This window comes from Myxocyprinus asiaticus, chromosome 40 (assembly GCF_019703515.2).
Source record: "Myxocyprinus asiaticus isolate MX2 ecotype Aquarium Trade chromosome 40, UBuf_Myxa_2, whole genome shotgun sequence".
Classification (NCBI taxonomy): domain Eukaryota; kingdom Metazoa; phylum Chordata; class Actinopteri; order Cypriniformes; family Catostomidae; genus Myxocyprinus; species Myxocyprinus asiaticus.
In genome coordinates, this window is record NC_059383.1 from 282,627 (window position 1) to 305,300 (window position 22,674).

The 22,674-nt window shown below is 38.7% G+C and overlaps 2 protein-coding genes across 4 annotated transcripts in view; both read left to right on the plus strand.

Annotated features, from left to right (window-relative positions):
* The first annotated feature begins 7,408 nt into the window (after positions 1-7,408).
* Positions 7,409-22,674, plus strand: part of LOC127430745 (histone deacetylase complex subunit SAP30L) — a 162,770-nt gene continuing 147,504 nt past the window's right edge. The window contains exon 1 of one of the 3 annotated variants that reach the window (XM_051680767.1): positions 7,409-7,997. In XM_051680767.1, the coding sequence (XP_051536727.1) occupies positions 7,812-7,997 (186 nt within the window). In that variant the 5' untranslated portion in view covers positions 7,409-7,811. The remainder of the gene's footprint in view (positions 7,998-22,674) is intronic. The other 2 variants (XR_007895482.1, XM_051680768.1) reach the window with 2 other exon arrangements.
* On the plus strand, positions 10,685-15,071 carry LOC127430744 (uncharacterized). Its single transcript, XM_051680766.1, has 3 exons — positions 10,685-13,421; positions 13,856-13,971; positions 14,134-15,071. The coding sequence occupies exons 1-3, from the start codon at positions 13,097-13,099 to the stop codon at positions 14,647-14,649; spliced, it is 957 nt and encodes a 318-aa protein (XP_051536726.1). The 5' UTR covers positions 10,685-13,096; the 3' UTR covers positions 14,650-15,071.

Genomic DNA, 22,674 nt, shown 5'->3' on the forward strand with positions numbered 1-22,674 from the left:
TATATAAAAGCTGCTGAAAGCTGATTGGTCAATGGCGGCCATGTTTTTAAAGATATGCGACTGACCTCAAAGACCTTGATGGCACCTTGGACAAAGACACTGCATGTAAAAGTCGATTGAAACTACGGTTCCATAGTTAGAGCCATTTTTATTTTTTTCATTATTATAGCGCCACCAAGAGGCAAAGTTGTGCAATATTTTTGTGTGTCCTCAAAATGAGCCCATACATACATGTACCAAATTTGGTGTTAATATCTGAATCCGTTCAAAAGTTATAACCATTTTAGTAAAATGGACACGTTTTACGATAAAGCAGAATTTCAAAATTCCTTTGATACCTTTTCATATTGGGACTCTGCTGAATCTTTCTGCACTAGTTTGGTTCTGATCGGGCAAACGGCCTAGGATGAGTTTTTTTCAAACAATCCAAAATAGCCGGAAAACAAAGGGGCTGAGCCAAAAAAGGCCAGATGAAGGTATCTCAGGAGACAGGATGTGTTTCAAACATTGGATTCGGACGTGCCTTGATGCCTTCCTACCTTAGAATTCAGTCTCCGAAGACAGTATATTTTAAATTGCAGGAGAATATTTGTTTTACATTTGAATTATTTTATTTAAAAGTAGACATTTTAAGCTTTCTTTAGACATATGTTTCATGTTTGTGTGATAAATAAATATTCACGGAGTTTCAGTTCATTTTTGTGACATGTTTCAGAAAGATGCTCGTGGAGACAGAGACAGCTGAACGAGCACCCTGTTTATTTTCTTTATTTTACAAAAGCACAAGGTTTTGTTGTTATTGTGAGTGTACACAAATAAAAGTAGACCCTTTATAGTCTCTAATGATGTCTTACACTTATCTGTATGCCCAAAAATGAGGAAAAAATCCAGTAGGACGCGCCGGCGCGTCCGTTGACCCCAGAGGATTAAAGTAATAGATATAGATGTAAAGCAGCAAAACTTCGATTTCACAGGATCTTTAAGTATTTTTTTTTCTTTCTTTTTTTTTTACTTAAGAATGCCCTTAAAACACGATAAGTGTTGCTTAAAGCCCCTTAAGTGCAATTTTTCTAAATAAACCTTAAGGTTGGAAAATTAAAGGGTTTCAAAAAACAAGATGGCTTATTTTGTATAACCAGTTGAAGGGTACAGTAGGTGAAGGCGATTTATTTTGTGATAGAAAAACTATTGCAGGAGTACATATTTGACCATCACAAAATATGAGAAATCGCCAACAAGCTGGAGGGCAATTTAATAGGAATACACACACAGAAATGTGCCTAGTATTTTCTGCTCTATGCATCTTTATAAACTGTTTAAATGGATGCATTAAAATCACATTTACTCCGATAATTGTGCAGATGTGGTCTTTTGGGAATCTAAAAGTCTAAAAATCTAAAAATCCTCTATTGGACATTTCTGGTACTGCATCTGAATAAAAACTGCCACCAAAAAGTCATTTTTTGATATATTGCCCTAAAATTTGGATCAGGTCTAGGTGAGACATGTGGCTTTGATTTTCTCATATCTTTACATTTCAGTTGATATTTTTAGTCTATTTTATTTATATATAAATATAAAAAGTTTGTGCAGTACATTACAATAAACTCAAACTTCTATAACTTTTTGTATTTTACCTCAACAACTGTTTTCACTTGCACAATAGTCTGCCTAGTGTCTTCTTTAAAAAGAGAACAGGCTTAGGTGTGTACTCCCTAGCATTCATGAGTTACAACCGTTTAAGTTTACACCCAAATATAGGAAGAAGGGAATAATAACAATTAATGTGTTGCCATGGCAACACTATTTAAGATATCAAATAATCCTTTACAATTTTACACCAGCAGTGTCTTGGCATTATTCAAAATAATTTTTAAGCAATTCAAGTAAACAAAAGAGGGATATTTCAAAGTCTGTTTAAAGTGCCACACTTCCTTCCTCCAGTTGGTGGCGCTACAACCGTGACCCACAATAGCCACATCAATGTGATCAGCCCGCAAGGCCAAACATACGGCTCAATTTTGATGTAAATCTCACAATGCACGCAGAAGATATGAGACACTTCCTGTTTCCCATTTTGTTTGACGTTAATTTATCGTGTTGCCATGGCAACACCGTTTGATATATCAAAAATCTGTTCACAATTTAGCATCGTCAATGTCTTGGCACAATGTCACCCACATTTGGTACCTGTAACATGAATCTCCTAGGAGGGGCATTTCAATTTCCAGATTATGCATTTTTCAAACAATCCAAAATGGCCAACTTCCTGTTGGGCGGATCTTATGATTGTCAGTGCGAAAGTTGTCTGTGACTATAAAGTTTGGTGACTATAGCTTAAAAGGCATGTGCTACAGAAATATATACTGTATTAATAACCGTTAAGTACGCTACAATAATAAAACAAAACATTAAAATATGAATACGCATACGCATTAAAACATCTACAACATCACTAAAATCCAATACGAATGGGATTAGATCCACTATGGATAGGACTGAAGTGGGAGGAAGTAAATGAAGAATTTAGGATGCAAGCAAGTCAGGAGATATCATGTGTAGGGTGATGGTACTAATAATGCTAATCTTGCAGTGGAATGCGAAAAGTTTGATAGCTAATGGGTAAGATTTTAAACAATTTGTAGCTTGTAGGGGAGGAAAACCAGAGATTGTTTGCATTCAAGAGACTTGGTTAAAACCTCAATTGGATTTTGTTTTATATGATTATGTGGTGGTAAGACATGATAGAAGAGAGGGGGGAGTAGGAGGATGTGCTACATTTATAAAGAAAGGAATACCGTTCCAAGTATTAGGTGTAGGAAATGAGCAAGAATATGTGGTAGTAAAGGTGTGGGTTGAAAAGAAAGAGTTGGTGATTGTAAATTATTATAATCCTTGTAAAAGACTAGAGTTAAGGAAATTTGATGAGATAGAGGGACAGAATTGTAGCAACATAGTGTGGTGTGGGGATTTTAATGGTCATAATACGTTGTGGGGTAGTGATAGAATAGACAATAATGGTCAATTAGTAGAAGAAATGTTGGATGAGAAGAATTTCGTGTGCTTAATGGTGAATGCACAAGAATAGATGTTAATACAGGGAAAGAATCAGTACTGGATCTTACATTAGTATCAAACAACATTGCAGCAATATGTGATTGGTCAGTGTATCAAGAAGGAACAATAGGCAGTGATTATTATCCACTGTGGTGTAAAATAAATATAGAGGTATCATGGAATACAGAGAACATAAGTGAGAAATGGAATCTTGGGAAAGCAGACTGGGGAAAATTTCAGGAGGAAAGTAGTAGATATTTAAAACAAATTAAGGTTGAAATGAACATTGAAACATTAGACAACAAAATAAAGCAAGGTATAATATTGGTAGAGTCCATTCCCAAGAATAAAGGAAGAATTAAAAAGAAAGTAGTACCATGGTGGGATGACAAATGAAAGGAAGTAGTAAAAAAATAGGAATAAAGCATTAAGGATATTTAAAAGAACAGTTTTCAACACATGATTCAGTATAAGTGTCACGAACGCCGGTGAAGATTCCTCAAGCGGCCACCAGAGGTCTCATTCACCTGAGTATTAACATTGGACTACATTTCCCAAGTGCCCACATACCTGGACTGATTACTACACACCTGTCCCATATCACTCAGACTATTTTAGCCCTGTGTGTGTGTTCACCCTTTGTGAAGTCTTGTTTACCCCAGCTACATTTCTGAGCATTATTATTTCCTATATTGTTCTGCCTGTGTTTGACTCTGCTTTGGATTAACTCTGTACAAATCTTTGCTGCCTGCCTACCACTGTGTTTGCCTGGACTATTTCTATTGCTGTTTGCTGCCTGCCCCGATCCTCTGTCTGTTTGACCTTGTTTACTGCCCTGCCTCTGATATTGTTTGTTGCCCTGGTTATTCGACCCACGCTTGTCTGTACTCGTTGTGTTTAACCGCATATGGATCTCACTCAGCCTGAGTCTGTTTTACAATAAGCAAGCTCTGGCGGAAGTAAGGAGGACAATAAGACAAACAAAAAGGACATTCTGGAAAACATATTGTGATTCAACTGGAAACACAACTCAGATTGAAGAAATATGGGGTATGATTAAAAAGATGGGGGGTAAAAGGAGAGAATGGAGCTATCCAGTTATGATTGAAGAAAATGAAACTGCAGTAACAAATAAGGAAAATGTAGAGATGATGGCAAAAGCCTTTGTTAAGATAAACAGCTCTAATAATTTATTAGAAGGAAGAAGAGTTAGAGAAAGAACAAATGTTGAGAATGAGGATGCGTTATGTAGGAAAAATAATGGTGATGGGGAACAAGATGTCCCTTTTAAGCATGGGAGAACTGCAAAGAGCATTGAACAGGACAGGGAAAACTGCACCGGGAAAAGACGAAATATGTTACAGTATGTTAAAACATTTAAGTCCAGAAAGCCAGGATAAACTATTGATGTTGTATAATAGAGTATGGGAGGAGGGAAAATTGCCACAAAGCTGGAAAGAAGCAGTAATTATTCTAATAAGAATCCTTTTTGTAGACTTCAGTTCAGCTTTCAACACCATCATCCCAGTTATACTCCAGAATAAATTACACCAACTCTCTGTTCCCATGTCTATCTGTCAGTGGATTACCAGCTTTCTGACAGACAAGCAGCAGCTTGTGAGACAGGGGAAATTCACTTCTAGCACCTGTACAATCAGCACTGGTGCCCCCCAGGGATGTGTGCTCTCCCCACTACTCTTCTCCCTCTACACCAATGACTGCATTTTCAAGCTCCTGAAGTTTGCAGATGACACCACTGTCATCGGCCTCATCTGAGATGACGATGAATCTGCATACAGAAGGGAGGTTGAACTGGTGCAGTCAAAACAACCTTGAGCTGAACACGCTCAAAACGGTGGAGATCATTGTGGACTTTAGGAGAAACACCCCAACACTGACCCCCCTCACCATTCTAAACAGCACTGTGGCAGCAGTGGAGTCATTCAGGTTCCTGGGCACTACCATCTCACATGACCTGAAGTGGGAGACCCACATTGACTCCATTGTGAAAAAGGCCCAGCAGAGGTTGTACTTCCTTCACCAGCTGAGGAAAATCAACCTGCCACAGGAGCTGCTGATACAGTTTTACTCAGCAGTCTCTGAGTCTGTCCTCTGCACTTCAATAACTGTCTGGTTTGGTTCAGCTACGAAATCAGACATCAGAAGACTACAAAGGACTGCGGACTGCTGAGAGGATTATTGGTTGCCCCTTGCCCCCCCTTCAAGAACTATACACTTCCAGAGTGAGGAAAAAGGCTGGAAAAATCACTCTGGACCCCACTCACCCTGCCCACTACCTTTTCAAACTGTTGCCTTCTGGCCGACGCTTCAGAGCTCTGAGCACCAGAACCGTCAGGCACAGGAACAGTTTTTCCCCTCAGGCTATCCATCTCATGAACAGTTAAACTGCCCCATTGAGCAATAACTATGTGCAATACACAGTTTTGTCTTTTTTATATTTATCCAACACATCCAACCTCTTCTGCCATTTCATTCCTCTGAAAAAAAAAAACAAAAAAAACATTTGCACTGTACATAACAGATTGTATTAGATTTGCACTAACCATGTGTATGTATGTATGTGTGTGTCTTTACGTATGTATAATTAGTTTTATTTTTTATTTTTTATTAATATCTACTGTATGTCTTGCTGCTGTTTTTGTATTGTTGTACATTGGAAGCTCCTGTCACTAAGACAAATTCCTTGTATATATAAGCATACTTGGCAATAAAGCTGATTCTGATTCTGAATAAGGAAGCCTGGGAAAGATGCAAGTAGACCTGGGAACTATAGGCCAATAGCATAAACATCACATATATGTAAAATAATGGAACGCATGATAAATAAAAGACTAATGAATTTCTAAGAGAGTATTTCTAATTAAATTGCACTTGATGGGAGTTGGAGGGAAAATGTTCAACTGGATCATGAATTTCTTAAATGGAAAGAATATACAGGTGAAGATAGGGTCATTTATATCAAGGCAATATAATGTAGAAAATGGAACACCACAAGGGTGTGTAATTAGTCTAACTTTATTCTCCATAATGATTAATGATATTTACTTAAACTTTCCAGTGGATATGGGGAGGTCCTTATTTGCAGACGATGGAGCAATATGGAAGAGAGGTTGAAATGTTGAATATATAATCAAGAAGATGCAAGAAGGAATTGGGCAAGTTGAAAAGTGGGGATTTAAGTTCTCAGTGGAGAAAATAAAATTAATAGTCTTTACAAATAAAAAGAAGGGCAAGGAATGCAAGTTGAAAATGTATGGAAGTATATTAGAAAAAGTAGTGTGTTTTTTGGGAATATATTTTGACACAAAACTAACGTGGAGTGAACATATAAAGTACACAGTTAATAAATGTAAAAAAGTACTAAATGTGATGAGGTGTCTTACAGGGTTAGAATGGGGAGCAAGTATTACAACTTTGAAATATATATATATATATATATATATATATATATATATATATATATATATATATATATATATAGCTCTAATAAGGTCTAAGATAGACTATGGGTGTATTGTATATGGATCAGCAGCAAAAATTGTGTTAGCTGAATTGGACATTGTGCAAGCACGTGCTTTAAGAATATGGAATAACTCTCTTAAATTTTGTGTACAAACTCAAGAATATACAGACTAGGGAGAAGTATTACATTCATGCGGGTCCCAGCACATGTGGGAATACAGGGAAATGAGAAAGCTGATAGACTGGCAAAAGAGGCAACAGAAAAGGGACATGTTGATGTCAAAATTAAGTTATCAAAGTCAGAAGGGAAGAATCTAGTATGGAAAAAGATAATGGAAAAATGGCAACATCAGTGGGATCATGAAAAGAAAGGGAGACATCTGTACAGGGTTCAAAATAAAGCAGGTATGGTAAGAGAGAGGGGAAATAAAAGGAAAGAATAAGTTATAAGTAGACTAAGGATAGGTCATTGCAAGCTAAATAAAACTCTACATATCATAGGAAAACATCCTACAGGTTTATGCGATGAATGTCAGGAGGAGGAGACAGTTAAACACATCTTTATGTCATGCAGGAGATATTCACAAGAAAGGGAAGAGATGAAGGAACAACTAAGGAGAATGGATATTGGAGAGTACAATATTAAAAGTATAATAGAATGTGGAAATAACGATCAAGGAAGGAAATATTTGATTAAATTCCTAAGGAGGACTGGACTGGAAGGACGAATCTAATTGACAAGGACTAAGTTAAAGTCAGTCAGTAGGTGGCAGTAATGCAACAATTTGGATGCCAACTGCCGTAAAACACCAAGGAAGAAGTAGCAAACGAACAGGACGTGCAGCTTGACTGACAAGCGAGTTAGCCAGCTAAAATTGAAGGCACCTATCCAGCAGCCAGCCTTTTAACGGTAAACGAACCAATGGTGTTTCAGAACTACAACTTCCGGTTTCAATGTATGTACATTTTGTTGAAAATTAGCTAGACTGTTGCTCGTTAGTTTAACGCTCGTCACAACTGTGGTATTCCTGCAGACAAACTTATTTATCTATCTTATGTGTGGAATCAAGTTCAGGAGTTATAGTGTGCCAAGGCGCGGGATTTTCGGTGAGGTGGATCTGTGGAGATTCTGAGGCTCAACACCGGACCATTCACTCACACTCATTCACAGCATCAGCTGCTAGTAAAAGTTCAAGTTCTCAGAAAGCTTTCATTAAGGCGCTTTAAATTCGTATGATCGATTGGCCTGATTCTCTCTTGATCTACTCGTCATGAATGGGTTCAGCACGGAAGAGGACAGCCATGACGGCCCGCCTGCCCCTCCGTTCTTTGGCCAGAGCTGCTGTCTGATCGAGGACGGGGAGCGCTGCGGACGGTCGGCTGGAAACGCCTCCTTCAGCAAGCGCATTCAGAAGAGCATCTCACAGAAGAAACTCAAGCTGGACATCGACAAAAGCGTAAGCATCACGAACAGTTAAAAATTAGAGATGCGGGGCCACATCGGGCCGATACTGAGAGGAGTAAATACAGCAGGAGCTGAAAAAGTGGATTAAGAATTACTAGAGAAATCAGAATATTGATTACTTGGTTTACTTGATTAATTACAAAGCACAAAAGATCCCTTCAAGTTTACGTGGTTAACCTGACACCTAAGTAGGCTGATCACCTTATAAACATCTAAGCTAAAATGTATCGGTAATGCTCTACAATAACTTCGATTTATTAGCAAACATTATTGCTTAACAGATCAGTTTATGAAAATTCAAATATGAATATACATTGAAATATATATCATATTTCATGACATTTATAACTGTTTGAATGCATTTTAATTTATGACCTGTTAAAATGTATTAATGTTTAATATTATGAATAAAATATGCTTTACATCACTATACATTTTATTATACAGTAGATGTCTCTGTGCTGTGATTTGACCCTACTAAGCAGTGAAGGCATTGCTTATGAATATTGGTTATGTTACTTGATGTTCACCCAGTAGGCTTAACGTTTTATTTGCTTAAAGTATGGATGTGCAAAACTACATGGTTCGAAATCAACTAGTAGGTTTAGGCAGTCCTGTATAATTAGGCTGCATGTCCACTAGACCCTGATCAGACGCGTTTCTCGGGTACAGTATATATGGCTACCAAGCGTAAACCTCCCATAAAACAGCTGACAGATATTCAACAAATAAGCTAAATAATATAACCTTTTATTGCTAGGGATGGGACGATATGGTTATCTCATGATTCGGTTCGATATACGATATGAGGTTCACAATTCGATATAATCTCAATTCGATATAATAACACTTAAATGACAAAGTTTGACAGAAAATGTTGTTTATTTTTTGAAAAATGTTTCAGAAAAATGCACATCAATTTTCATCAAAATAAAGTTCTTTAATACATAATATAAATGTTCAGTTTAAATAATAATAGTTTCTCACTTACCTTTTATAAGAAAAGTTCACAAACAAATGAGCCTTCAAAAATAGTGGGCTACATTCAGGCTGATCAGGTGGAGAACAAGCAATAGAACTGAACAGAACCTGTCCTATAAAAGTATTTGAATATATTATTTTAATAATTTGTTTTTTTTATAATCACATTTTAACTTTTTAAAAATATAAAAATTCTACATTCTATCAATGAATATTATTATATCAAGACGTATATATATAAAAAAAAAAATGAACATTCATTGTTTGAAATAATTTGTACTATTTACAAGTAATAACATTTTGAGTTTACATTCATTTTTATAGTAAGCGCTAAAATGGTACTGCCACTTTAAGAGTGCAACGTCCATCTCAAAGACTAGCATGGGTGTTCCAGTTAATTTATTAACAAGAGAGAAGTCTCCGTTTGTTTATAGCATTTGTGCTGTCTTATTAATTTTTTTTTATTTGATTGTAAAGAACAGAAAGGATATTAAAAGACAGACACATTATTCAGTGAAAGAGAAATGCATGGATTTAAACTTTGATGGACACACATTACACGGAAGAAACGTTCGGTTTTAATCTCAAGCACTTTTCAACAAAACAAAGTGATTTTTCTGGTATTCCAGTACTTGAATTTCTAAAAGCTAAATTCAAGCAATTTAAGCACTTCATGGCCTTGTGCGAACCCTGTAAACAGTGTAGAAAAAAGAGCAGTAGGTGTAAAATCAAGCAATAGATTAGATGTTTGGCGGTTCTTTAAGTTTATGATCACATGGACTGAATTTTTTTTTGCAGATTTCGAAATAGTGAGTTTTGCCTCAATATGGCCGTCATGTTTTTGGTTCATGAGATATCAAAATTCGAAATATCGTCCCATCCCTATTTATTGTACAAAACTAGTTATCATGTAAGACACATTCCAATACAGAGCAGCACAAAACCACTTTAAGGGATAGTTCACCCAAAAATGAAAATTCTCTCATCATTTACTCACCTTCAAGCCATCCCAGTTGTGTATGACTTTTTAATTCTGCAGAACACAAATTCTAGTAGAATAGAAGAGTATGTTAGCTCTGTAATCCCATACAGTGCAAGTGAACAGGTGCCAAATTTTTGATGCTCCAAAAAGCACATAAAGGCATCATAAAAGTAATCCATACCACTCCAGTGTTTTAATCCATATATTCAGAAGTAATATGATAGGTGTGGGTGGGAAACAGATCAATATTTAAGTCCTGTTTTGCTTGAAATTCTTCTCCCTACCCAGTAGGGGGCGGTATGCATGAAGAATATGAATCACCAAAAACACAAGAAGAAGAAGAAGAAGGTGAAAGTGATTTCCCACCCACACCTATCGCTTCTGAAGATACTGATTTAACTACTGGAGTCTTATGGATTACGTTTATGCTGACTTGTGTGATTTTTGGAGATTCCAAATTTGTTCACACGATACTCCTGTCATTTGTTTGGCGAACTCCATGTTTCAGAGAATCGGGGAGAGAGTAGACGGTCACCCCTTCACCATTTTGTAGCAGCAAATGTGACATACCTCTGACTGAAGAGATTTAGCTGTTTAGTGGATATAAAAAGTCTACACACCCCTGTTAAAACAGCAGGTTTTTGTGATGCAAAAAATTAAAGAAATCATTATCAGAATTTTTGCACCTTTAATGTAAAAATTACAACCTATGCAATGCCACTGAAAACCAAAGTGACACATTTCAGAGATAAAATATAATAAAAAAACTTAGAATAACCTAACTGCATAAGTGTGCACATACCTGTACTAATACTTAGTTGAAGCACCCTTTGATTTTGTTACAGCACTCAGTCTGTTTGGATAAGAGTCTGTTAGCTTGGCACATCTTGACTTGGGAATATTTTCCCACTTTTCTTTGCAAAAACGTTCCAGATCTGTCAAATTGCGAGGGCATCTCCTGTGTACGGCCCTCTTCAGGTCCCTCCACAGATTTTCTATAGGATTCAGGTCTGGGCTCTGGCTGGGCCATTCCAAAACATTATGCTTTTTTTGCTGAATCCATTCTTTTGTTGATTTGGATGTGTGCTTTGGGTCATTGTCATGCTGAAAGGTGAAAGATCTCTTCATTTTCAGCTTTATAGCAGATGCCAGAAGGTTTTGTGTTAAAATTGACTGGTATTTGGAGTTATTCATGATTCCCTCCACCTTCACTAAAGCCCCAGTTCCAGCTGAAGAAAAGCAGCCCCAAAGCATGATGTTGCCACCACCATGCTTCACTGTGAGTATGGTGTTCTTTTGCTGATGTGCTGTGTTGTTTTTGCGCCAAACATACCAATTTTGGGCAAAAAGTTCAGTCTTGGTCTCATCAGACCATAACACATTTTTCCACATGGTTTGGGAAACTGGATATAGGTTTTTGTGGGCTTGGATGTCTTTTTTTTTTTTTTTTTTTTCATCAGAAAAGGCTTGCGTCTTGCCACACTGCCCCGACAGATGAAGAATACGGGGGATAGTTGTCACATGTAGGGAGCAACCAGTACTTGCCAGAAAGAGCTGCAGCTCCTTTAATGTTGCTAAGGCCTCTTGACCGCATCCCTGACCAGTTTTCTCTTTGTCTTCTCATCATTTTTGGAGAGACGTCCAGTTCTTGATAATGTCACTGTTGTGCCATACTTTCTCCACTTGTTGATGACTGTCTTCACTGTGTTCCATGGTATATCTAATGCCTTGGAAATTTTTTTTTAGGCCTCACCTGAGCGATACCTTTCAACAATGAGATCCCGTTGATGCTTTGTAAGCTCTTTGTGGCCCATGGCTCTTGTAGTAGCATGCAACCAAGAAGATGTCAGAAAAATACTACAAGAACAGCTGAGATTTATTTGGAGTTAATCAGTCACTTCAGGTGAAGACAGGTGTGTACTATTTCACATGAGCTTGATGATTGGTTGATTCTGAACACAGCCACATACCCAATTATAAAAGGGTTGTGCACACATATGCAGTTAAATTATTCTAAATAAAAAATAAAAAAAATATCTGAAATGTGACACTTTGGTGTTCAGTGGCATTGCATAGGTTGTAATTTCTACATTAAAGGTGCAAAAAGTCTGATATGATTTATCTTTGTTTCATTTTTTACATCACAAAAACCTGCTGTTTTAACAGGGGTGTGTAGACTTGTTATATCCACTGTATCTCAGCAAAACAGTCTGCAAATGTAACACCCTCAGACAAAATTAAGTTGTTGGAGTCAGCGGGTATGATGGCAGCATTATGTGCATCCCAGACAAGAATGATGTGCTTGAAGCGCTTGAAATGACAGGGCGATACTTGCTTCGAGTCCCCATTCAACTGTTAAATTTTTTTTTTTAAATTAACATTTTTTTATTGATTCGTAGACATATAATAAAGAAAAAACACAACATATATACATTGAATCGATATTTAACATTTAAACCCCACTATTATCCCTCCCAAATCACCAACCCCACCCTGACCCCCAAAGAACATCCATTTGTGGTCACAAATAAGAATACACACACACACACACACACACACTTCTCTTTATTATTATGCGTTCGGTCATTTGGCTTGAGATCCTTTGAAAATTTTGTTCAACATTTTGGGATTCCCAGATCTCAGTTCTTTCGATATTTACAGCTGCGCCACCTGCTCTGTACTATTTTTGGGAGTAGCATACACCTCCCTAAAGCAGCAGATACTCTTGGATTGGTGATTACTGCTTTTGGAAAAGGTCATGAGGCATCAGTGTATTAAGGCCGTGACACACCAAACCGATGTCAAAGAACTAGCGCCGACTAAAGCAGACTGTGGGGTCGGCTCACGTCTCCTGCGTTTGTGTCAGAAAGTTGCTCTTGAACACACCGCAAAGACGACACCTGACAGCCAACTAGCATGTCCGTTCTGCACCTGCGTGAGAAGAAATATCTTTCCGTACCAGCAGGTGGCAGTAGTCTGTATTTGTTACTCAAAACGAGAAACCGGAAGAGCTAGTGACTGCTGGGATACAAAACACAAACAAAGCAGCGCTTGCTTACCATTTTCACACAAATCTTGCTCACCACAGACGGATTCGTGATAGAGCGAAAGTGTCTGATAAATTGCAAATGGCACTGGCATTGTCAGCCCTTGATCTTTTGCTTGTGGAAGAAGAAAGGAAGAAGCGGACACAGAAAATACAGAGAAACCACACTAAATGGGTGAAATCGTGGACACTCCAGAGACAGGCTCAAGGGGCTTTCCCGAACCTTTGTCGAGTGCTGGAGTTAACTGATACCTCCGATTTAAAAAATTTCGCTTGGCTATTTCCTGTTCAGTTCCACATGCTGAAGGAACTTATCAGTCCAATCATCCAGAGGCAAAACAGGAACTACCGGGATTGTATCTCCGTAGGGGAACGTCTGATGATTACACTACGTTTCTTGGAAACAGGTAGGCAAGCTAAAGGTTTTAATTTGTTTAACATTACAACACCTTTTCAGTTGTGTATACTGGGCTTTTTAAGCTTTGAAAAGTGCTAAGATTTTGAAGAAAGTGCTTGAACTTGCTTGAAATTTCAGTTATTTAGGATGGCAAGTCTACTTAAAAAAAAAAAAAAAAAAAAGAGACAATCGTAAAAACATAATTCTGGTTGTTTATAGCACAGTAGCATTAATAATAAATAACAATAATCTAATTTAATGTAATGAAGAAGTGCAATAATCAGTATACTGTGTTATATTGTATGTATATTGATATGAAATTTACCACAGTTGTAAGGTGCTTGAAAATGCATGAAAAGTGTTTGATTTGACTCTGGAAAAGGTGTAGGAAGTTAGGAACCCTGCAGTATTGATAATGGAGTTTTGTGCTTGTAATATTTACAGGAGAAAGCTTCAAGAGCCTTTCTTACCAGTTCCGAGTGGGAATGTCAACAATTCGGCAATTCGTTCCTGAAACCTGTGCAGCAATTTACCAGGTCTTAAAAGAGAAATACCTGAAGGTATGCATGTTATATCTGTTTCATTAATTTTTTTCATACTTTGACGTTTATAGTGCAGTTTGTACGCATTCGGACAGTGAAACATGGCCAAATGACTGAGTTATCAAGGGTCTGACATATGAAACTAGTTCTTGTTTTAAATTTTATTTTCTTGTTTTTCAGTGCCCAGACACAGTGGAAGAGGGGCAGCAAGCAGCCGATGGGTTCCAGGCTCAGTGGAACTTCCCAAACTGCCTGGGTGCTCTGGATGGGAAACATGTCAACATTCGCCCCCCACCAGGAACTGGATCAACATTCTACAACTACAACCATACATTTTCCATAGTTCTAATGGCACTGGTCGACAGCAATTACAGATTCCTGTATGTAGATGTGGGTTGCAATGGGCGGATTTCAGATGGAGTGTTTGGTGGATGCTCACTGCAGGATGCCCTGGAGAACAGAACATCGAACATCCCTGCCCATGCACCACTTCCTGAATCTGATCTGCTGGCTCCTTATTGCATTGTGGCAGATGAGGCATTTCCCTTGAAGGAGTACCTCATGAAGCCATATCCGAACCGCAGGCTATCTGTAGAGCAACGCATCTTCAATTACACTTTCGCGAGCTCGGAGGGTGGTAGAAAATGCATTTGGCATCCTAGCAAACCGTTTTCGAGTCTTTCTAACCAACATTAATATTCAAAACACTGCCAAAGTGGAGGACATTGTTTTGGCTTGCTGTGCTCTGCACAACTTTCTGTGTACAGAGTGCTGTGAACTGTACATGGTGGGAATCGACCAGGAAGGACCAGATCATGACATTGTCCCAGGAAGATGGAGACAAGACCCTGATCTACAGCAGGCCTCCCTGCCACACACAACCAACAGTACAACACGAGCCAAACAGCTCAGGGATAAACTATGGCAGAACTTTAATTCAGACAATGGTGCAGTGCCCTTTCAGTGGGGAAGATATAGCATGTGTATATGTATGCAAAGTATAGGAAAAGTGTGAATATAGTACACTAACAAACTTGTTTGTTTCCAGTACTTGGCCTTGGTTTCAGTTTTATGACTATGGTCTGAAATTGCAAAATAAAGTTTTACATTTTCCATCATACTGTTTTGTGATCTTTTTTGAAAAAGAAATGTGAGTGCAAGTATCTTTTACCCAAAGTCAAAGCATTTTATTTTCCAATGTGCAGTACAGTGGGCAATAAAATTCTTATAAGGCAAAGATATAAAAAAAAGAAAAATAAATAAATAGTAGATTAAAATACAAAATATAATTGTGCAGGAAATATTATATAAAATACGAGTGTGCATGAAATATTTACAATACAATTTAAAATATGCACATCTGTTTAAATTTTTTTGCCATAAAACATTACAGGTGTGTAAACTGTCCGTCAGAGGCTTCTAATGCATGGTTCTGGCCCACTGAATACTTGAAAATGCAGTTGTCAACCTCGTGCTGGAGATGTGGCAGTAAATGTGGGGGCAACTTCCACATTCTGTGCTCAAGGTTTTTGCAATAGGCAAAGATGGCATCATTGGTGTTTTCCTGTGATGCTAACTTTTCCAGGGTTTTACTAATGGTGCGCATCAAGTTTGTGGACTCCTCACTGGAGGATTCGTCCAGCATCTTCCTGCTGCGCTTCCCCTGAGGCCTTGGAGTAGTTGACTGTCTGAAGGTGCTTGGCAAAGGCTCCTCTCTCAGGGCTGTGGATTCAGCTAGGGGAGTACTGGGCCGTGGCTCAACCTTAAAGAAGCTGGGCTCTTCATGGGTGCTGGTCCAGGTGTCAAGTGTTGTTGCCATCTGAGGGTGAATAGGAGTCACTATCAGCCGAAGATTCCTTAAAAATATATAAATAAATAAAAAAAAAAAATCACAATGAGAAGGATGTAATACCATAGATTCTTACAACTGTATGTCAATTTCATGTCTATTTGTAATGCTAACAAATGTTATTTTTGCTCTACTGTTTTTAACAGGATGGATTCTAGACGCTAGCACACAATAACTGCCTGTTCCATAAACCTTATTTTGGTACACAAAAAAAAAAACCCAGACAAATGGTATTTACCATGCACTATTGAAAAATAACACAAACAAGTTTCTGCTAAAGACCTTAGTGGCCAAAAAGGAAATCTTACCTGAACTCACCGACGAGCTCCGCCGGCAATTCAGCATGCTCAATCGGCCGAAAAAAGCAGACAGGGACCGATTTCAGCCAACGGTGTGGAACACACCGCAAAAACTAGCCTGACAGACGCTCGCCAACGGCCCGACATTGGCCAGTTGCCGACCGTCGGCTTGGTGTGTCAGGGCCTTTATTCCCTGCTAATTCAGAGTCTAGGGGACGGAGCTTCAACTTCTCTCAAGAGATTATCCGATACCAGTGTTGTTTTTTTGCATAATCAGTTTAGAATATCTTTACATTATTGTGTGGAAATAATTGAGAGTACTCTTTATTATGTAAACAAACACAAACCTCTAACTACACATTATTTCAATATAAATGTATAGCTTATTAAGAAAAACTTTATTATTAACTAGTATACTGGATAATGTAGCAGCAAAATTAACAGTAATTCCAGTATAAGTCATCAGTAGAAAAGAAGCCGGTTTTCTTTTTTTTGCAAACTTGTATCTGGACTTTAAAGGATTCAGATCTCTTTTTTGTTCAATTTAGTTGTAAGACATCAGTCCACTTTTCATTCACAGATATCTTTTGGAACCCATTCAACTTAAATATTATTATAATTTGTAAACAAATGATATATACTAATATATCTCAGTTGTGCATCTTTAACTTTTAAACCCTCATGCTTTTATTTTGACATTCTAAACTCTCCAGGAAGTCCTGTATGTGTCTGTTTGTAGGCAAGTTCACAGTAGTTTTAATTTGTTTCTTATTCAAATTCTGGTAAAAAAAATTAATAAAAAAATAAAAAAATGCACCACCAGTGCCATTCTAAATGCATATTATAAGTGAACCGAACTTTTGAGCATCTACATCTGAGATGTTGTTCATGAGTAGTGCTCAAATATTGCGCACCGCTGTGAAGTCTAAAAATAGCTACGAGTGTGTGTGTGTGTGTGTGTGTGTGAACAGAGCAGTGCCATTCAATAATGTGCTGGAGCTGCGTGTGCATTTTATATATTTACTTATTAAACACAGCCTTTTGTGATCATAGAGCTATTGCACATCTTCAAGTGGCTTTGAATAAAATGCACAAGTCATATGAACTACTTTAACTGTGTTTATGGTTCTTTTATGTAATTTTTTAGCTTGACAGTAACGGACATGACTAACACACAGTATCAGGCTCGTCGGACTGATACCCGATTCATTTAAAAAGTCAGTATCGAAGCCGATACCGATCCAGGTATCAGATCAGTGCATCCCTAGTTAAGATCCAGGAATTTTGGTTGAAGGTTCAGGGAGTTGTGTGTGATTTATTTTGCCCCAGACTCTGTATTTTGGGCAATGGGGCGGTCATCGATGTTGAGAATAGACACATGAAGAGTCGGGACCTAACCAGTGTCACGATCGCCAGACAGATACTTTTAAGGGGTTGGAGGTCGGCTGGAGCACCCTCATTTCAGGAGTGGCGCTCGGAGATGGGGAGGGTGGCGGCCTTTGAAGAAGGGTCATTTAGAAGACTAGGGAAATTGAATTTGTTTGTGGAGAAATGGGGCGGATACCTGACGTTGCTGGATGTGTGATTATTATTAATATAATTTTTGTTTTTTATTATTTTTGTGTGTGTGTCTATAATCATGTACAACCACTGGGATGTTGTTGGGGGCCGGGTTGAGGATTGGGAGTGATAGTGATAGTGGTGATAGTGGGGGTTAATTGTTGATTCTGTGTATATATGTTTTGTTTTCTGTGTTCAATATGTGAATCAATAAAAAATTGTTAATAAAAAAAAAAACTTCTCTCTCCACAGCCCCTCCCCGAGAGTCCCCCAAAAACACTAAATAATTGCCCCATTTCCTATCAAACAAATCCCAAAACCCCAGCCTTCTGCATGACAAATCCTCGAAAGCTGCCACCCTCCCCATCTCCACACACCACTCCTGAAATGAATGTGCTCCATCCGACTTCTATCCCCTTAAAATAATCTGCCTGTCAATCATAATACTGGTCAGAACCCAATTTTTTATACGTTTATCCCCCAAATTGATGACCACACCATCACCCAAAATACAGAATCTGGGGCAAAATTACATTTGAGTGCCCAAAACGTCACATATAAAACTCTGAACCTTCAACCAAAATTCTTGGATCTTAACACACCCCCAAAAAACATGGGTTGTGTCTCCATCTTCTGATTGGCATCACCAGCAGGTGGGTGTCTGTAAGACCAAGCCTATATAATCTAGAGGGGGTCCAGTAGAATCGATGTAAAATCTTGAATTGCATAAGATGCACCCTTGCATCTCTAGATGCAGACTTGACGTTTTTTAGAATTCTAACCCACACTCCCTTCTCCAATACCAAGTTTAAATCTTTCTCCCATAATCTCTTGATAGAAGTTAAAGCTCCAACCCCCAGACTCTAAATTAACAGGGAGTAATACACTGATGCCTTATGACCTTTTCCAAAAGCAGTTATCACCTCTCCCAGAGTATCTTCCGCTTTAGGGGGTGTGTGTGCTACTCCCAAAAACAGTACAGAGCAAGTGACGTAGCTGTAAATACCTATAGAACTGAGATCTGGGAATCCCAAAATGTTGAAACAAATTTTCAAAAGATCTCAACACTCCACTCTCATATAGGTCACCGAGTGTAGTAACCCCCCTCACAATCCACTCTGACCAGCAGAAAGGGGACTTATTAATACATAATTTAGGGTTCAGCCATATGCTTTAGGCAACATTTAAATAAATGTCCGAATTAAACACTGTACACTTTTTTTGTCCATACCGAGTGCAAATGTGAGATAACGGGGTGTAACTTAAATTCTCTGATTAGTTTGATAGAAAGGCTTTGCAATGGCAAATAGGGGCAAGAACTTCCTGTTCAATACAAAACCAGGGAGTGGCTTTCTCAGGTGGAAGTGACCAATGAGCCAAATGTCTGAGACCGAATGCATAATAATAAAACAAAATCTTGGGTAGCTCTCTTGCCTAACCCACCTTTGTCAATCGGCCTATGGAACTTATTTAAAATGTAATCTAGGACGCTTACCATTCCAAATGAAGGACTTCACTATGCTATCAAATTGCTTGAAATAAGAGAGGGGGACATCTACATGGAGAGATTGTAGCAGGTAGTTACATTTTGGAATACAAATTTTTCAGCTTCCTGTGGGGAAAGAGGCGTTTCTTGAAGAAACACTATCATATTTCTTACATTTAAGAAAATAAATAACCTTCCTTTTTATTGGGTGCCTCAGCCCATTCACATTCCACGTGGAGAGAGATAATCCACTCAAATTAACTTTTGACATAATAGAAAAAATTAATTGTGTGTCAAAAACAAGATTATAAAAACCACGTTCCAACTTTAGTGTAACAATCAAACCCCAAACTTCCCCCCTGAACCAAACAAACAGAAAAAAGAAAAATGTGTGCATTAACCCCGTGTTCGACAGCGCCAACTGGCATCCATCCTTCTAAACTCAAACAGTCCATGTACGCTTACGAAAGTCCCTGAAATTAATGTTTATATGGAGACCAACTGGTCCTCAGTATCCTCTGTGGGCGTGGCTTTGGAGGCATTTAAGGCAGTTCTTAGGGGCAGGATCATACAGTATGCCACATTCATCAAAAAATCCAAACTTTGCTGTCGGATTGCTCAAATCCGGTGCTTCTATAAAAATTTGGTGAGACAGAATTACACAGCAAAAAAATAATCTATAAAACAAACTCCAGCCAATAAGTGGAATTAACACAAAAACGTGTAGATTCATCCACATAACTGTCCCGAAGTTGTGTTCCTCCACAGAACAAGCTCCAGCTGCTAGTGGAACCAGCACAAAAAAAAAAAAAAAGCGTCATTCAGTTCTTCGGGCAGTCAAACGAATGTTCAGTAAGCCGGTCCATTCGGCCGATACGTGAGTGCAACAAAAGACCCAATCACTCCAATGACCTGCAAGAGATATTCCACAAAACAAACTCCAGGCCACAGGAGGCATAAACACCAAAAACATGCAGATTCATCCACAAACTGTCCTGAAGAAATTATATTTCACAAAACAAACTCCAGCCGCTAGGCAGAACCAGCACAAAAAGAAACGAAAAAGGCACCCAGCTTCCTCGGACAGTCAAGTGTGTGTTCATTGAGTCAGGCCTACTAGGCAGCAGCATGAAAATCACCAAATGGCTTACTCACTCCATTGTCTTTATGAAGGACATTGCTTGCTGTGGGCATGTAAATATTTTGCGGCCATCCTTAGTATCTATTCTCAATTTGGCTGGGAACATCAGTGCAAAAGCGACCTTCTGTTGATGTAAGAGATTCTTGCATTCCCTGAATCGTTCACGTTTCCCTCTGGTCGAATTCGCAAAGTCTGGGAACAAGAAAATACTGTGGTTCTTCCAAGAAAGCTTTCCTTTACTCCTTGCCTCTCGTAACACGAGACCTTTATTGGATGATCTCAGAAATTTGGCCAGAATTTAACGGAGCCTGTCTCCCTCAGCGGATCTCCGAGCCGGAACCTTGTGAGCTCGCTCAATTTCCAGCTTATGGCCTGTTATGTCGAGCAGCCTCGGAAAGAGCCCATCCAGGAATTTTACCATATCTCGGCCTTCCTCATGCTCAGGAATTCCAACAATTCGGACATTGTTTCGTTGATTACGATTCTCCAAATCCTCCAGTTTTTCCCAGACGTGCTGCAAATCCACCAGGGTCGCTAGCAGATTAGCAGCTAATTCCCTCTCCTATTACTCCAGATAATCGACCCGTTTCTCGACATCCGACACTCTTGTAACCATCTCAGTGAATTTAGTCTCCAGGGCAGTGATCGATTGATGTATTACAGCAAGATCCTCCAAGTCTGCAATGACTTTCGTCAGCATTGCTGTCATGTTCGACAGTTGATGCTGAATCTCTTCCACCGCACCGGCCGAATTGAGTCCCGGGCTTTCGGCCTGCTGCTCAGGGGCATCAGCTTGAGCACGTAAGTGTCTTTTAATATCTCCAGAGCCTGAGGATTTTGAATTCTTTGACATATTGTCTTCCAAGAACAGTTAAGAGTCAGGGTGTATGGAATCTTACCGGTTAATGACACAAATAGTAATAAAACTAGCAAAGTGCTCAGAGCTTGCCGTTCACATTTCTGCTCCTCGCAAGGCGCCACGCGACTCCTCCAAAACGCTGGACCTTAGCTCTTACTTAGTTTACAAATTTTAAACCATGACTTGCACTGCACACAAATAACTAATATTGGCATTATATTCATGCTGTTTAGCCAGAGGGGAACTGGCCCCCACAGTGAGCCTTGTTTCTCCCAAGGTTATTTTTCTCCATTATCCAACATCTTATAGAGTTTTGTGTTCCTTGCCACTGTCGCCTTCGGCTTGCTCACTGGGGTTCTAAATACAATTATTATTTAATGATTTATTTATATACACTTTACAGTTACATTTAATCAAACTACACAATGATGACTCTAAGACTTTATTGATGTTACAGTTTCATTGTCTGTTAAAGCATGATTTTCTGTAAAGCTGCTTTGAAACGATGTGTGTTGTGAAAAGGGCTATACAAATAAAAATGACTTGACTACCAACAGGGAAATTCCGTTAACAGTGACCATGAGCAGAAAGCTTACATATAGTGCTGTCAAATAAAATGTTTAATATTTGTCAAATTTAAGGGGGGAAAAATGCACATTCAAATGTTAAAACTGTGCATTAGAATTTTGGATGTGTGCCAAGCACTGAGGTTGACTTTAGGCCGATCGCATTTTTGCGCTAAAAAGAGCACAGTGCAACAAATACAGTTTAATAAAAAGTCGGTTTCTCAAGATGCGTTTTAAATGTTGAATAAGTACTTTTTAATGCCTAGTGGACACTACACATCTCAAGTTTGTCTCCTTTGATGTTTTGAGTCGGCGACGTGTCTGCGACGAGAAGTCTTAGACCTCACGACGAACGGTCTAAAGCCCCATTCACATGGTAAGTGATTTTGTCTCTGGATGCGACAGGAGACCATTCATTTTCAATGAGATCTGGTGACTTCCAGCGACTCGAGCAGCAGAGGCCATTGGCGACAGGATGTGGATGTGTCAAGAGATGAGACAAAGTCGTTGAAAAGTTCAACTTTATGCAAATGCAGAGCGATATTGCACAGCGACAGCCAATGAGAAAAGACAGTGAAACTCACGTCATCTGTCTCCTGTGAGATAATGGAGACGAGTGCAGGAAAGGAGGAGTTTTTGTTGTCATTGATTTCTATGTTCCATATCATGTTTCTGTAACCACTTCCATGGATATAATAAAACAATGATGCGTGGAAAACCGTGTAAGAAATCACTGACAATGTGAACGTGGCTTGATTGTGTGTGCACTCCTGCGACATGCTAAGACTAGTCGTAGATGCTACGACAGTTTTCAAAACAGCTTGATATCTAGACGTCTTTTCATCAGGTGTGCACACTGTCCCGACGAGTGAGAGACCGTTATTAGCCAAAACCAATGAAATATAGCGAGAACACAAGTGAAGGGCAAGGTATTAGGAAGCAGAAGACAAAAAATAATTAG